This window comes from Dama dama, chromosome 17 (assembly GCF_033118175.1).
Source record: "Dama dama isolate Ldn47 chromosome 17, ASM3311817v1, whole genome shotgun sequence".
Lineage (NCBI taxonomy): Eukaryota > Metazoa > Chordata > Mammalia > Artiodactyla > Cervidae > Dama > Dama dama.
Genome location: NC_083697.1, coordinates 69,867,936 through 69,886,198, shown reverse-complemented (window position 1 = coordinate 69,886,198; position 18,263 = coordinate 69,867,936). Strand labels below are relative to the sequence as shown.

Genomic DNA, 18,263 nt, shown 5'->3' with positions numbered 1-18,263 from the left:
GGTTGTTGTTGACAATTCACATTGTTGGTTACAGTAAATATAAATTAAGGTATTATTGTAGCACGGGTGGCCAACTTTTCTTTAGTTTAATTATTATTTTGAGGAACAGTCTATAAAAACATTAATTTCCACCTTTCTCTTTTCTTCTAGTCATGGACTCCTGCCTTGTAGATCCTTCTGTGAGTCTGCAAAAGAGGGCTGTGAGTCAGTCCTGGGAATGGTGAATGCCTCCTGGCCCAGTTTCCTCAAATGTTCACAGTTTAGAAACCAAAGTGAAAACAGCAATGTCAGCAGGATTTGCTTCTCACCACAGCAGGAAAATGAAAAACAATGTAGGTGTCTGCATTTTGTTGCATTTTTTAAAGATTTTTATTGAAGTTCATGCTAGGAAATACACAAAAAATGCATACAGTACAATACATTTTAACAAAGTGACCAGACTCACGTAACTAGCACCCAGATCAAGAAATAGAATAATAACAGCAACCCAGAAACCCAACCTCTCTCCCAGTGATCTGACCCTCCCAAAGAGACCTCTACACAGACTCCCATCACCTCAGGTGACACTGCCAACCTCTGAACTTGATATCAGTGGAGTTAATCATACAGTACGCATGCCTTTTTTGTCTCACTCCATTTGCTCCACAGTATGTTTTAGAGATTCACTGTATTTTCATCTTCTTGTAGTTCATTCATTCTCATTTTTTATGGTATTCTAATACATTTTATGGGTTTCCCTGGTGGCTCAGTGGTAAAAAAAAATTCACCTGCCCCTGCCTGCCAGTGCAAGAGATGCAAGTTCAACCCCTGAGTCGGGAAGATCCCTGAGAGAAGGAAATGGCAAACCACTCCCATATGCTTGCCTAGGAAATCTCATGGACAGATGAGCCTGATGGGCTATAGTCCATGGGGTTGCAAAAGGTCAGACATGACAGCAACTAAACAATAACATGTTTTATACCACAACATATTTTTCTACTCTGCTGTTGACAGACATGTGAGTTGTTTCCAGCTGCTGTGAATGGTGATACTGTGACTATTCTTGTACATGTCTTTGATGGAACGTGGAACTATGTATTTGTTCAGCAAAACAGTTTTTCAAAGAGGTTATGGACATTATATTTCTCCTAGCTATGAAAGTTGCACTTGCTCCAAATTCTCCCCAACACTGGGTATTGCCAGTCGTTTTCATTTGAGCAATTCTGATGGTAGTGTTGTGGTTTTAAGTTGCATTTTCCTAATGATTGGGGTTGAATTTTCAAGCTGTTTTGGTTATTTAAATATCCTTTTTTGTGAAGTGTCTGTCCAAGTATTTTGCCCATTTTTTGATTGGGTAGTCTGTCTGTCTGTTCCTGATTTGTAGCTCTGCATGCATTCTGTATAGAAGTTATCTGTTGGATATATGCATTGTAAAGATCTCCCACTGGCTGGCTTACCTTTCCTTTCTTCTGTCAGTGCCTATTATGGAATAGAAAGTCTTAATTTTAATGGGTCTGTATTATTAATCTTTTCCGATCCTCAGTTTTCCAGATTCTTGTGCTACAGTATGTGAGAGTCTCTTTCTAAATTACTAGGAGGGCCCTTTGGCTTCCACAACATGAGTTACAGTTGCCTGGAGTTTTGAGTTCTTTTTCTAGAATATTGATGCTTAGCACTAAGCCATCCAATCCATTGTCCTTATCGTTACTTACCAAATACTTGGTAAGTCACCCCACTGAGTGCATTCCTTTCTGTAGGTAAAGTATTCCAGTTCACTTCTGATAATGATTTTAACAATTGGACCACGCCCTGGTGCCAGGGAATGTCTGTCTCCACCTGCCATCAATAATGGCAACTTCACTCTCATGCCAGCAGTGAGTGATCCAGATCAATAACCCCATCAGACTGGCTGCTTTCTGGGACCACTCCTGCAACTGTCACAAGCTGGGTCTTTCAGAAGCAGTCACTGAGATGGAATTTGTTGTGGAGGGTGTTTACTAGATAGCAGCACTTGTGTGAAGGAGGAGAGAGAAGGCGGGATTAGGTGAAGGCAGAAGCCGAAATGTGATCCAGGCCCACTGAAGCTTTGGCTAAATCTTCGGGGCGTTCTGGGGCTCATATGGTCTCAGGGACTTGTTCCATGTTGGGACAAGTCAGCCAGGTCTTTATACCCCCACCTCAAGCCACCATTGGATGTGATCCTTCTTGGGAAGGATGTGCCCCTGTTTAGAGCCATTCTCTGCAGCTGAGGCTAAACCTGAAGCATCTGAAGCCTGTTAGCTGACAGTGGGGGAATCAGATACTCTCCTGAAGGGCAGGAGTGTAGAGTAGGAACAGACCACATTGATCCAGTAAGAAGTGAACTGATTTTGCTCTGTGTTTATAAGAGAGCATCGGTTCTGAGAGTGCATTTCTCTGGTGAGCCTTGCTGAGAAACCAAGGCATTTATTGCATTCTGCTCCTTGGCAGTCCCAAGTTGTCATTTTTTTTTTTTTGGCAGAGCAGCAAGATTGCTAAATTTCTGCTTGGCTGTGCAGAGGTTTTCTACCTAACTCTTTGGCTTGTTGCTCTTTACAGCAGAAGCCGTGAGGGGAAATCCTTCCACATGACAGGCCTGCCCTTCTCCGTGTCTCCTTTCCTGCTACATCCTTGGTGCCTAATTTCCCACTCCTCTGGTAGTGCCAAAACTCGAAGTTTTATCTCTCTACCTCTGTGGGTTTACCAAAAAGTTCTATTGGCTTCTCTGCCTCTTTGCAGGGGCCCTATGTCCAGACTCTCAGTTTCTAGTACTGTGCCAAGAATTGGCGAGTACCAAGGGGTAAAAGCATCCATACGCAGAATGTGACTGTTCGTTCTGCAGTTGTCTTCTCTCTGGATCTTAGCCACTCACATCTTAATAGTCTCACCAGCTATCAGAGACCTTTAAATGGATGTTTCTTGTGTTTCATCTGGCTTTTCCAGTGTTGCTTGATGGGAGGGACATTGACCTGTCACAAGTTATTTATCCAAGCCAAAAGTAAGGGTTTGTTTATTTCTTTTTAACACACTGTACAGTAGAGGTCTACTGCTAAATTAGGATTCCCTCCAAAAGATCGTACATAGCAATAAACTACCAGAATGATGAGTGAGTGTACATGAAAAAGAAGCCCTTTTAATTCTATTTCAGCTACAGTTCTCCCATTTAAATAAGAACACTTTATTAGTTGTCATTTGGAAAAAGTAGCCTGATGATATAGGATTTAAGAATCCACTGAGAAAATTTGAAAATCAAAAATCATCAGTGTTCCATAACATGATGGTCCTAAAGTATCAGGTTTTAAAATCAAAGTAATACCAATATTCTTTAATAGCTCTAGGTGAAATGCCACTTCACATATGTTCCTCAAATATCAAAAGACAGTACAAATCTTTCCATCTTGGAAAAGATTGATGGTTTTGGAAAAGATCTGGGAAGATATATTAAAGAAATTTATGTTTTAAGAGAACAGAAATGTGCTAAGTACACTCATCTGAGATCCTCTATTTGTCAACCTTTTTAGAATTCTTTACTGTATTCTTTTTTTCCATGTAGAGTTAATTCTCTGAAAATGAGTCTGATAATTGGTGTTTGATACAGTATTTTCCTGGAATTTAAAATAATTTTTCCATCTCATGCTTGATAGATAGAGTATACTAGTCATCATAGGTATATTCATAGGGCATGTGTTAGGAAAGAACCTCTGTTAGCTGTGATATTTATGTACACATGAGAATATAATTTCTAGTGCACACACACATAGTTACTTAAAAATGTTCATAAACTAAGAATATTGTATGCCAGGTAGAAAAGTATGAATTGTATAATATTGCCTTAATCGTATAAGGTTTTATGCTGTAAGAACAGTTATGAATATAACTCGTGAAGTCGTTTTCTCATTTTTTCACTTATTTAGTAAATATTCATTGTGTATTCAGTTCTGAGCATTATTGCAGGTAATATGAAAAAATAAAAGTAATTACAGTAACCATAATATTGGTTTATATCCACCTAGGGAGATGGTTCGCAACCACAGATAATCTTGCGACCCCTCCACCTGGGAATTTGGCAATGTCTAGAGATAATCCAGTTGTCACAGCTCTGGGGACAGAAAGAGTTGCTCCTGACATTTCGCAAGTGGAGACCCACTATACTGTGAAACATCCTTTAGGGCATGGGTCAGGTACCCACACAAACTGTTCAGTCCCAAATGCCAGGAGTGCTCCTTTTGAGAGACTCTGGGTTGGGCGTGATGTTTTGCAAGGTTCTTTATAGTAATAATAATAATAATACTTCTCATACTCCCTACCTTTAAGGAGTAATGGTTAATACTTTAAGGAGTGTTAAGCCTGATTTGGTAGATCTGTATATGAGAATGTGAGAAACAATGTAAAAAGAACATTGGTAACTCCATGTAACATGCTGACAGACACTACAGAAGAACACAGGTTAAATGCCAGTGGAACAGAAGTGGAGTCAATGACACAGAGGAGCTCTGCATATTTGAAAAATGAAGGGTCTCACTTGACACAGAGGCAGCAAGGGGGTGTCCTGGGAGGCACTTGACACTGAGGACCTGTGTTGGGTGTCAGGTGTCTGTTTAACCAGTGAAACAAGTGAGGATTAAAAGTTGACTCCCATCTTAGTTTTCTCCTTCCAACTCGTCAAGTCGTTTGCCCAAGAAAACAGCAACCTCGCGTTTACCTCGTGAACCCCGTTCTCCTTTCCAAACTGCTTTCGCAGCTGTTAGCTCACTTTGCTTCCAAAGTAAATCTCTGAGGTATTATCATCTTCATTTTATAAATTAGGAAACTGAGGTTCAGGAAGATTATCCCAAGATTATTTTAAATCAGCCCCCCAGTTCTGTTTTCATCCCGGGACTGTCCTGGGATTTGATTATTAATCTTTGAATGCTCCCCTCTGTTACAGCCTCCTTCTCACAAGAGCTTTCAAATGCCTTTTTAGACTGAGTTGAGCCAAAACTCACAACTTGTAACAGCTGCTTTTCCCAATGCACAGCTCTGTAAATTTACTTCATCTTGTCATAGCATCTTTTAAATCAGTCATGACTCTGAAGATATTTTGTTCTCATATGGAAGGCTACTCAGTTGTCTTACCCTTTCTATCTTATGCCTGGTCCCGTAAAGTAAATAATGTGCTAACGTGATAATGCTGTGGAAACTATTCTCAGAGGTTTTTAAAATAAACATTGGTGTATGTTTCCATAGTTGAGTTGTGAGAACTCAGAGGGCTAAAGGTCAAGGTCCATCAATCATTCTGAGCTTTCTGACTAGTCCCTTACTCTACCTTGTCTGAAATTGTATATGGAAAGTAGTTTAGAAATAGATCTCTGCTGCCATGAAAGAACTTCAGCTATTTATTCTTTCATTTTCCTCTTCCTTTTCTGAGTATCTTATTTGCTTTCTTAGCTTTGGTTGCTGAGATAAACCACTTCAGTATGTTAGCCCCAATATATTGTTGTCTCAAGATCCTAGTAAGACATAATACCCCCTTTCTCCTTTTGTATTGTGAATTTACTTGGGAAAATTACTTTCTTTGAGGTAGTGTCAATATTTTGCCAGAGGTAGATGAGTAGAGTTACCAAAATTAGCCACACACTTTTCATTACAATAAATAGTCAAATATAATGAGATTTTCCTAGAACCTCAAATTTTGCAACATTTATAATTTTAAATTATTGACAATTTAAATTATAAAAACATTTTCTTTCTTTGATATATAGTTGCTTCTTTTAAGGGCACCAAATCTAAATCTGAAGACTTGTTTTCAAGCCCTAGTTGTTTTATTTAATAACTGGATGATCTTGAAGCAAGTTTCATAAACCCTTTTTACTTCTCTTTCCTCAATTTTATTTTACAGTAGGAATAATATCTAGGTGGTAGAAAGGTTTTATGGACTAAATAAAATAATGTATTTGAAAAAATTTTGGAATCCATAATGAACTATGAAAATATAAACACTTCAACATAACAGACATTTAGAAGCATGCTCTATGGACCATATAGTCAGTCAGGAAGTGGAAAGGAAAGATGGAATGCAGAACTTTTTTTAAAAACTTGTTTATTTGGCTGCATCAGGTCTTAGTTGCCCCTCATGGGATCTCTTTAGTTGCAGCATGTGAGATCTAGTTCCCTGACCAGAGATCCAGCCCAGGCCCCCTGCACTGGAAGCATGTAATCTTATCCACTGGACCAGGGAAGAACTGGCATGCAGACTTTTTAAAGTGCTCACAAGCCCATGGAGAGCTAGGCAGATGAGTACAAAGGCAGAGCCTAAGACAAGAATTTAAGCACAAATCATATGTTTGGGAGAGGCATAGACCAGTGGAGGAGTGGGAAGGTGGTTCAAGAGATGGAAGATGGCCAGTAAAGGTAAATTATGAATCCAGCTACCATTGTGGTCAACTGGAGCTTAATGTCATGGTAAAATCTGGGAAACAGTGTATGATTTGTACAATATGGCTTTGAATTACCCCAGTAGAGGGGTGAGGAGCTGGGGGATACCCTTGCTTCCTTCAGCCTTTGAAGCTGATGAGGATCTGCTACAGCCTATGAGTGCTGCGTCCTGTAAGAGCAGGGACATGGGATGTGGAGGAGGAAGTCTGGAACCCGGCTGCACCCTGCAATGGAAGGCCTTGCCTCTGGTTATTTCTCCTTCCTCCGTGGCGCTCTCTCTGCCTTTGTTCCTAGAACACCGCTCTGTTTTGATCTGCTTCCCATCCTCCGGCCACACTCCAGTCTCTCCTCCTCTCCTGGCTCCTGAAATATTGATATTCCACAGAACTGTGGTCCCAACCCTCTGTCCTCAATATTCTATTCATTTTGTCTAGGAAACCTCATGGTTGCTCATAGCCACCTAAATACTGACGACTCTTAAATCTGTCAGTTCATCCCCAATTTTATTCCACTCCCCCAGGCTGCCAACCTGTATTCCAAAGTCCTTGCCCCAGCCTCTCAAGCAAAGCTTTCCCTAGGTCTCCAGGAATTGCCGTCCATGTTGCTGAATTCTATGGGAAGTTCTCAGTCTTCCCCTGACTTGACCTCCTGCAACTTTTGACACATTTAATCACTCTCTTCCTCCAAGATAAACCCTCTAGGCTTCCAGGTAGGTTTTCTTTCTACTTTTGGTCTGTGTGCATATTCAGCTGCGTCTGACTCCTTGTGACCCCATGGACTGTAGGCCACCAGGATCCTCTGTCCATAGGATTTTCCAGGCAAGAATGACTACTGGAGTAGATTGCCATTTCCTCCTCTAGGGGATCTTCCTGACCCAGAGTTCGAACTCGTGTTTCCTGCAAATCTCCTACACTGGAGGCAGATTCTTTACCTCAGAGCCATCAACAGAATTTCTTTCTACTCTGGCCACCTATTTTCAGCCTCCTTTGCTATCTTCTACTCACTTCTCTCACTTCTAAACACTGGAGTGCCCCAGGGCTCATTTCTTGGATCACTCCTCTTTTTGATGATCTAACGCAGGCTCATGGCTTGAAATACCACCAGGCACTGCCATCTACCAGCATGGATCTCAAACCCGCACATCCTCCAAGCTCTGCGCTTGCATGTATATGTATGTTTGTGCTATATACTCACACCACACACATGTACACTCACACACTGCTTTCAGCTTTCTAGTTATTTCTACTCGAGTGTCTACAAAATATGGTCCTACATACTACCCTGATCTAGTATTGCCCCCACCCCTGCTCTCCTCCAAACCCTCCTCATGTTAGTAAATAACAACTGCATTCTTCTAGTTGTTTCAGCCAAAAGCCTTATATCATCCTTGACTTTTCTCTTTCTCTTCCATACCATATCTGATCTTTCAGAAATCTTACTGCTCTACTGTCAAAATATACACATAATCCAACCAGTGCTCACCATCTCCATGACCACCCCTGGCTCTGGTCATTTCAGTTCCTGCTTGGATTATCCTTCCACCTCCTTATTAGCATCCTTGCTTGCCACAGCAGATTGTTCTCCATACAGAAGCAAAAGGGATCATTTAAACATTTACATCTCTCCTCTCCAAGTTTTCCCATCTCCCTCAATATAAAAGCCACTATCCCTACAACCTTCAGGGCACTCCATCAGTATCATTGCATCCCATGACTCCAGGGCGGGGCACCAGTCACACAGAAGTCAAGACAAACAGTGCCTCCTAGAGTTTACAACACAAACATCCTGCCCTTCATTATCTGGCCCCCATCACCTCTGATTTTTCTCTGAATACTTGCCTTTTTGCTCTTAAGGCTCCAACTCCTCTGCCTGCAATGCTCTTCTCCTAGAGATATCTTCCCAACTCTTTAAAGCACCTGTCTGTAGGGCTGAAACATAGAACATGTTAGGAGAGTGATCACAGAGAAGGGAAGGAAGAGAAGCCATAGGAATAACAGCTACTATTACCGTGGTGGTTATTTGGGCAGTCATAGAGATAAAGACTTGGAAGAACTCTTAATAAACTACACAATCAGCTTGTCCAGTACTTGAATTTCATTTGGCTGTGAATTGAAACGTGAAGGTTTTTAAAATCATTTAAAGCCCCTGAAAATCTCTTTCCATCTATGAGCCATGAGGAATGCTCAGCTTGTGGATTTCCTCTGTTCACTGTGAGAGCCAGTCTCGTTTTGACTTCCCTCCTTCCCATGCCAGCTAAAGAAGCAGTGCCAAATAAAACATTTCTTGTTGAGCCCAAGTACTAGCTCTTCTCTTTGGGCTCAGTAATTCTTATTTGTAGGTCATTTGAGGTTAGGTGTCCATTCTCTGCCAGATGTTGCTCTGCTTGAGACGGCACAGTAGTTCCTAAAACAGAAACAGAGAGATGTCCTTTCCTCACCTCCGTTCACTCGTTCTTCCTCTATTTTCAAGTTAATTGCATGGCTTAGAAGTTGATAACTCAGAAACCCAATATCATGGGTTGATCCCTGCGCATCTTACAGAATATTATTTTGTTCAGTGGCTGGCATCCACGTTTTGTTCATTATTGCCTCTTGCTATCAGAAATCCACATTTGTGGTCTTACAGATGATAATAAAATGCAGAAATGTTTATCAACAAGGCAAACGTTTGTTTTTTTTTTATATATGTAATTATAAATTCATAGCTCTAAGCCTATTTTATTTTGGTCAGTAAGCAGTCTGACCACTCTACCAAGAATGCTGGTAATTCACATCTGAACAATCCAAAGCCTGATCTATTTTAATTCTATCTCCAGCTTTATATCTCTATGTTGATCAATGTAATCACAGCAGATACATCTTTATAGAACCAGGTAGTTGAATAAAATTGCTGGTGGTTTTTTTTTCACACAATAAAAATATTAGCTTAGTTCTGTTTCATATTTCTCTCTAAAAATTCCCAAGACTGGATACTACCTCTGTCCTTTTGATGGACATACCTCCTTACGCTCAGTTCTCCTTGAAAATGAGCTCCAGGAACGTGGCAATTTCCTGATAATTGAGACATCCTAGAGTTTGAACTCTACACTCAGCCACCCACTGAAACTAATGCATGATTCGGAATCATCTCATCAAAGTCTGAATCTCTTCTGAAATTGCGACTTCATTATGCCAAATAGCATCACAATCTTCATAACTTCAATTCCATTGAGCTCAGCAGTTGGGAAGTAATTGCCATCTGCTCAATCCATATGTTTATTTGGTGTCTAAACCTCTGTACACATTTAAACAAAATGAGCTAAATTCATATTGAGGAGGCTGTGTATGTAACATAGTATTCAGAGGTATGGTCTTCCAAATATTTTTGCTTGTGGGACCCTAAAAGGATTTTGAAAAATTATATACTCCTTTCACAATTTTAAGTTAATATTTAAAAACTTTAAATCATGAATGTAAGCAATTGACAGCATACAATCTAAAGGATATTATAATAATCGACATTTTAAAAATGAAACTGTTATATTACTCTTTTAAATGTGTTCAGTGAAATTTAAATACCATAGTGACTTGTCACTCACAACCATTCAAAATTTGCAAGCTCTTCTTTTAATATTGGACAAATATTACATAGCTTCTCTTTTCACACTTCTATTTCCCGTTGCTCACAGACTTTCATTCTGGTGTATTCTTTTAATGTTTATAATTATTTTTGTCACCTTAGAAAAAAGCCATATATGAGAGTGGAAATTATTACTTATAAAAAACTTTTCTCACTTATAAGACTGAGTGTTAGCATTTTGATTAACTTACTGTAGTAATTGTGACTTAAGTCTATTATGTGTTTATAAATAATTACTAAGCTTAAATGTGACATTTGTTGGAAATTCATCTCTCATTGTGTTAGATGGGATGATTTCTTTTAAAACTGGTTTGTGTAGAAAGGAACAGAGTTTGGCATCAATTCCATTTCTACTTTTTTTGTCTTCTGGATTGTAATGACTTAAAGACTTATTCACATAATTAAGTACAAGGAGTTTACCATAATAATGGTCTTCAATTATTTGAACAACTTTCCAGGTTAATATCAAAAGTCACATAGTAATAATCTACCAGTGAAATTATTAGATTCTTTGTTTGATTCTTCTCCTATTTTTTAAAGTGAAAACTGGAAGGCACCTAACTTGCCCGTGAATTTATCATCCTCTCATTTAGAGCCTTCACGGTCTCAGTTTCTGATAACTTTACCAGGATTTATCAAACATCTATTTATTTTATTTATCTAACATCTTTCAGTTAGATCACTTTATTTAACTCCATATACTGAGAAAGAATTGGGAGACTGAAATATTGTTAGTTTCAATTTATCTTTGATAATACAATAATTTTGATGAAAAACTTCATATGCTATCATATGCATTAAACATATGCATCAAAACTTTGAAGCTGTTTATTTGGTTCATTCAATTTACATAGAATTTACCTAAGTGGTAAAGCCAAACTTCACCATCAAACTAATTGGCCAAATTAGAGTGACTTTCTGACAGAAACAAGCTGTTTTTAGTTTATATTAGTGTGTTGGTATATGTCCGTGTGTAAAGTGTCTTACTTTGCTTAATTTACACAATAAAGTTCAGTCTTTTCTTGTGTGCAGTTCTGTTAACTCTAACACATGCGCAGATTCATGTAGCCATTAACGCGTCAGGATGCACAGCAGTCGCATTACCCAGAATGTCTGCTCATGTGATCCTTTGTGGTCAGACCCACATCCCAACCCCACTATCTGTGCTTCAGACTTTCAGTCACACTTTTCCAGGATGTCATGTAAATAGAATCACAGTATCTTTTGAGACTAAACTTCTTTCACTTACAGTGATACCTTTAAGATTAATTCATGTTGTTACTTGTATCCACTATTAGAATTATTTTTACTATTAGTATTTAATTTCTATGTATGATGACTTACTTGTTGTAGGACGTTTATTTTTAATGCATGCCTGTACCCCAAGCTCAAGCAAGTTTTCCCAAACCTCATCCTGCGTGGCCCCCAGGACTCAGCACCCCTGAGGTGACATGTCCTCTTAGCTGCCTCCTCTGCAAGATTCCCAGCTATGGCCTAAAGGACATTTTTTATTTCCAACTTGTAGCGATTATGAATATTATTGCCAGCCATTTGCTTAAATTTTTTTAAGCAAATTCCTCCAGGATAAACACCTAGATTGGTAAGTGTTTTATTATATAGGAATTGCCAAACTGTTTTCTAGACTGGCTGTTTTGTTTTGCTTTCTCACCAATAATGTATGTGCATTCCAGTTGCTCCATAATCTCACCTGTGCTTGGTATTGTCCGGTTGATTTGTATTGCTTTTGTGCTAGCTATTCTAATAGGTATAGAGAGGTATCTCATTGTAGTTTTAATTTGCATTTATTTAGTGACTAGTGAACGAGCATCTTTAGCATGCTGATTTCCCATTGGTACATCTTTTTTGGTGAAGTGCCCGTTCATTTCCTTTGCTCATTATTTTCTCCCCCTGGGTTGTATTTCTTATTGTTGAGTTTTGAGAATTCTCTGTGTATTCTCGGTGGCAAGTCTTTCATTGATTATGTGATTTGGGAATGTTTTCTCCCAGCCTACACCTGTCTTCTCATTCTCTTCACATTGTCTTTCACTGAGCAGACATTTTTATTTCAATGAAGTCTATTTTATCAAATCTTTTTTTGTATGTTACATGCTTTTGTATCAAAGAACTCTTTGCCTTACGTATGTACCTGAAGATTTTCTCTTATAATTTCTCCTGAGACTTTTATACTTTTCATTTTATTATGAAATATGGTGAGTTAAATTTTGCATAAAGTATGAAGTGCAGGTCAAGTGGTATTTTCTTTTTGCAAATTGATCTCCAATTTTTCCAGGAGCACTTGTTGAAAAGGCTATCCTTTCCTCCTTAAATTGCTTTTGTACCATTGTTATATTAATTTACCATATTCATGTGGATCTGTTTCTTGACTCTACTCTGTTCCATTCTGTATCTATCCAAAACCATGTCATCTTAAGTATTATAGTTTTATAATAAGTGTTAATATCTTGGTGGTGTGAATTTTTCAACTGTGTTCTTATTCAAAATTTATTTTTAAGTTCTAGTGCCTTGCCTTTCTGTATAAATTTTAGAATCAATTTGTCAAAAATCATGCAGTGATTTGACTGGAATTGTGTTAAAGCTATCGATCAATTTAGGAAGATATCAATTTGATATCTAAATCATATTGAATCTTTAAGCCATAACCTTGGTTTATCTTACCATTTATTAGGTCTTCCTTGACTCTGTTATCAACATTTTCATTATATAGATTTTGCATGTATTTCATTGGATTCTTTTAGAGCTGTTATAAAAGGCATTATTTTTTATATTGGTCTCCTATTTTTCACTGGTTGTTATGGTAAACAGAATTATAAGATACTCTCCACTACCCTAGAGTACTCACTCTACCTGTATAATTTCCCTACTTGTGAATGTGGACGTGAATTGTGTATATGATATGACTGTCACTTCTGTTATATGTCCCAGCCGACTTTGAGAAAGGTAGAGTATGCATGGAAGGGCTGACATAATCATTTGTACCCTTAAACTCTATTCTTGGTTCCTGAGAGTTTTTATTATGAAAGATATTAAATTTTATCAAATGCTTTTTTCTGAGTCTGTTATTTTGATCATTTGGTTTTTCTTTAGTTTGGTAATCAGGTGATTACATTTAAAAATTTTTTTGTATGTTGAACTAGCATTGCTTCTGAGTTTAAACCCCACTTGGTTGATTTTTTTGTGCCTAAATATGATTTTCCTTGAATTTATTCTGTCAGGTTGACTGAAAAGTTCATTCGTTCACTCTGAACGAACTTTTTGGCCAACCCAATATTAGGGGGCTGCTGTGATTCTAAAGTCTAAATTTATATCTTTCACTAGATTTAGGAAGTTATAGTCATTTATTTGTCAATTTTCTGTACAAATGTTTCTCATTTCCTTCTTGGATTTTAATGACATCAGTGTTAGATCTTTTTATAGTACCCAGCTGGTCCCTAAACTTATGTTCATGTTTTTTTTTCAGTCTTTCTTCTCCCTCATGCAGGTTGGATAACCTGTTAATCTGTGCTCAAGTTCACTGGCTCTTTGCATTGTCATCTCTGTTCTGCCATTCTGTGGCTCTTAAAAAAAAAAGGAACTTAGTTATTGTATTTTTTAGTTCTAAAATTTCTACTAGATTCTTTCTTGAAGTTGTTATTTCTCTACTGAGAACTTCTATCCTTGCACTCATTTCAAACCTGTTGACCATCACTTCATGGAGCACGTGTATAATAGCTGCTTTAAAGGCTTCGTTGAGTAATTCCAACATCTACGTCGTCTGAGGGTTGGTGTTTACGTTTTCCCTGGGGTGCTGAGAGTGTTCTGCATTTCGGTTTGCCAGCAGATTCTGGATTGCCAGGGTGGCATCTTGAGTGCACTGTGAGGTTCTGGGCCCTGTTAGAGTTCTCTGGAGGATGCTGCTTTCTGTGTGTGTTCTGTTGTTCCATGGTCACCTGACCCACTGGGGTTCAGGTCGTAAGTTCCGGGGTACCTTCTGTGGGCTTTGGTTCCAACATCAGTTTAGTTTTCAAAGACTTTGTTGTGCCTCTTGGATCCTTCCCACATGTATGCCTCCTGTGGACCAGTCTGGTACCTGGGCCATGCCTACATTGCAGTTTACTTCTCAAAGCTTTTGGCATCATAGTTCAAACCATTTTTACAGGTTCATTCCCAGGGAATATGCTCAGGACTTCATACACAGCTTCCTCCTCTGTGGCCTCCTGGAAACCCCCTAACTCCCAGGGACCCTTCCTCCTGTTTTTTGTTTAAAAAGCTGTAGTTTCATCGTCCATTCAGTGTCATATCCACCTCTGGGGCAAATACACACTCTAGGCTATCGCTGTCTCCCCTGTTGCAGGCATGCTACTTTATTACTGGGACCTCCCTCCAAAGGAGAGTTACAAGCAAAGACACCTCGGGGATTTCCCTTTCTCTTTGTTTGGCAGGGACCCTCCCTCCCATTTCTCTGACCAGGGAGAGAGTTTCTCTTGACCATGCCTGCTACATAGTCCCATAATTTTACTACCCTGGTTCTGTGTTGTAAAATATGGGTGGAAAAAGAAAAACCCTAGAAAACACACTTCATTATTAGTCTTTTTTTTAATTGAAGTATATTTGACATATAGTATTATATTAGTTTCAAGTGTACAATGTAATGACTTGATATTTGTATTAGTCTATTTTAAGTCAAGTTCCCTTTTCAATCTGCCTGTTATTCCTTCCTTTTCAGATACCAAAGATAACTTGCTTTATGTGTTTTGTTGTCAATATTCACTTATAATCAGAGGGGTAATGAGGTGGAATATTCTTATTCCACCTTAACTGGAGCTAGAAGCTTAGAATCTCACTTTCTCTCTCTAATTTTAAGATACGTGTTTAGGTAGACAGACAGACAGAACTCAAGGCTTTGAGGCACATTTGCTGTCAAAGGGAATAAGCACTCTTGCCTTCAGCACTGCTTCTCTATGCTCTGTCAGCTTTGCCCATCAAGAGGTTTTCCTTAAGAACAATGTATTCTCTGACATTTGAGGGGTGAGGATGCAAGACAGCTAAAGGGAAGGTAGTCTGTATTGTCTACTGTTTGGAACTCCAAAGGTTTCATGCTTTAGGATTATTTACCACTGCAGGCTTGGAATGGATAAGAGATGTGTTTTTATTTGTTTCAAGTCATTCACGGGACATTCCGAAAGGGGAGGTGAGAGAAGAAAAACTGATGGTTTCATCCTTGCATGTGGCCTCAAGTAAAGGCAACTGTAGTAGAGAGGGAGTTTAAGGACATGGAAATTGATTCCCTTAAAAACCTGCCCGTATGTGCCCTTGGAAAGTCTTTGCCTACCCTTAGGGAAGGCCCGCTGCACTTAGGAGATGGCTGTTGTAGAATCATACAGGCCTCGCCACTATCTTGGTTCTGCTTCTTTCAGTGATAATCTGAAGTTGGAAACAGACACAGAGATATGAATCACAAGTGACAGAAAAGGATGTGCACATGTACAAGTGACAACATTAATATGTGTGGAAGTGATAGCATTAGTGATATGTGATAAGTATGTGATCGTTCCCAGGTGGCACTAGTGATAAAGAACCCAACTGTCAATGCAGGAGACGTAAGAGACACGGGTTCCATTCCTGGGGTCGAGAAGATCCCCTGAAGGAGGGCATGCAACCCACTCCAGTATTCTTGCCTGGAGAATCCCATGGACAGAGGAGCCTGGTGGGCTATGGTCCATAGGGTCGCAAAAAGTCAGACACAACTGAAGTAAGTTAGCATACATGCACGTATCACACACAGAAAAGTGCTGAGTAATTGTGAAGGTGGAATAGTTAGAGGCTGGTGGGGCTAATCTATGGAAATGGCATTTTGATAGAGATTTGTAGAAGGGGTGATCAATTACTTTTAAGTTAAGCCTCTCTTGACTGAATATGGTTAAGGCAGTTATGAAATTAAACAAGAAAAAAAATCCCCAAAGATATAATGGTCAAACTCTCCAATCTAAATAAGAGAGTCTTAATAATAACATTTAATAGGCATAGCTGTAACAGTAATGATATGTGACGCTTGCTGAGTGTTTATTGTGTGTGAAGCCCTGTGCTAAGTGTTTTAGAGACGTTTTCTCATGAATCCCTCTCAGCAGCACTGTGAGGCTTGGTTATTCTTCCTGTTACAGCCTGGATGTTTGTGTCCCCCTTCCCAAATTCAAATGTTGGAACTAGTTCCCTGTGGAGTGGTATTAGGAGGTGGAGACTTTTGGGAAGTAACTGGGTTTTAAATGAGGTTGTCAGGGTGGATCCCATGATGGGATGTATCCTTTTTTTTTTTTTAAAGAAAAAGACCAGTATTTATTAGTGCTTAGAGAAATGTAGCAAACCCTGAAGGGAAGCAAAAGTGTCCTTTTTAAGAAAAGAACCCAGAACTTGCTCTCTCCATGAGCACATGCCAAGGAAGGCTGTGTGGAACATAACTATCAAGTGCGCCCTCACCAGGAGTCCAACCCTGCTGGCACCCTAATCTTAAGCTTCCAGAATTGTGAAAAATAAATATTTTTCGTTTAAGCAACCCAGTTTGCAGATTGTTATGGCGACATGAACTGGCTGAGACACTGTCCATTTTGTAGGTAAGAGAGCTGATGCTTAGAGTGGTTAAATAACTTGCTCAAAATTACAGAGGCAGGACTTGACAGAGCTGATATTTGAACCTGTTTTGACCTGGGCCTGTTAAGAGTTCAAAGACCTAGAATGACCCTGTTATAAAACATAGTGCACTCATTTTAAGAGAAGAAAAGAGGATTTCTATGTGCATCTAACTTAATAGCATTCAGAATGAGCACAAAGTGCTATGTATGAAGACTACTTATTTAAAAATCACTCCTTGCTGGTACTTAGAATAAAGACCAGACCTATCACATTAGGCCCACAAAAGAAGGAAAGGGTTTATTTTATACAGAAAGTACATGTTGTGTAGAGACATTTCTGTGTATATGTACATGTGTCTATATAAAACACACAATTGCATATATTAAGCAAATACCTTAACCTAATAATTTGTGATTAGATATGCAATGGTTACCTGTACATACCCCATCAGCTTCTCTCTCTTGCATTCTTCATGGGAATGTTTCTACTTTTCTTTTTATTTCTCATGGTTGGCCTTTTGAATAAATCTCAACACAGGACAAAAAGTGGCTATTCAATTTATAACTGCTGCTATTGACCTAATACTCTGAACTCTAAGGAGAAGTTTAAAGTTTTGTTCTGTCTCCTTCAACAAGATGTCAGAAATGTGTGGCTTAATTCAGGTTGAGACTCTGCACTGAAAATCAGTGCCTGCTGATTGATAAAAACATACAGATCTGCCCAGTATAGAATAGGAGTGATAAAAATAAAAGAGCCTCAAAATATTTTTGTTTCATGAAGTCTTTTATTCTGCCAGTCAAATACAGAGGCAGACATGAATGCACTGACCTTCTATTTATTTCTGTTATCTGTAGCACATTTTTGCTATATTTATGAAGCAAAGCCTTGCAAGTTGATTTGACTGGAGACTCAATATGAAGTAAGATGCAAGACAACATACTCTGTAGCAAGAAAGCAACAGCTGTATCTAGGACCCTGGTCCACTAAAATCAACTCAAATGTGAAAAACAGAATGTTCTGGATGAGGTGTAAAGTTCATCACTCAAAAGTCTTGAGAGTCTTTGGCAGTTACTCTGTCCACTCAGTAGCATATGGAAGGTCTGAAAGAGTTAATGTTTTCTGAAATTGCTTCATATGCCCAGCCAGTGGCCCCACAGGACCTGGCTTTTTACACCATAGGGTTCTATGAAATACTGTTCTTTGGAGTGGCTAAGCTGTTTCCAATTTTCCAAATTTGGATTTCAGAGGACCCTCTGCTAAGAATAACTTTGGAATAGAGGATTTTTACAGATTTTTATAGGATACAATCTGAAGACTGGAAAGTTTCTTGCTTAATTGCAAAACTCAACAGCCAGGGGATTAACATTTGAATGTTGTAACAAAACATATTTATCTTGTTGTTCTGTTTCATATGATGTAATAGCCCATTTAGAAGAGCAAATTACTAGAAACATTTAGGTAAAGGGGAATTATTTTTATGTTCCTTCTGTTTTCTGGGAACTCGCTTAAAAGACATGCACTCACGCCTTCTTTCAGCAGTTAGGGAGCATCATCTATGTGCCATTCATGTGTGCAGCAAAGGGGCTTGGCCTGTCTACTGTGTGTTGGGA

At 38.8% G+C, this 18,263-nt stretch overlaps 1 protein-coding gene across 1 annotated transcript in view; it reads left to right on the top strand.

Annotated features, from left to right (window-relative positions):
• The window catches only part of CORIN (corin, serine peptidase), a 267,935-nt gene that overhangs the window by 128,503 nt on the left and 121,169 nt on the right, over nucleotides 1–18,263 (top strand). The window contains exon 5 of the mRNA XM_061164691.1: nucleotides 151–332. Within this exon, the coding sequence (XP_061020674.1) occupies nucleotides 151–332 (182 nt within the window). The remainder of the gene's footprint in view (nucleotides 1–150; nucleotides 333–18,263) is intronic.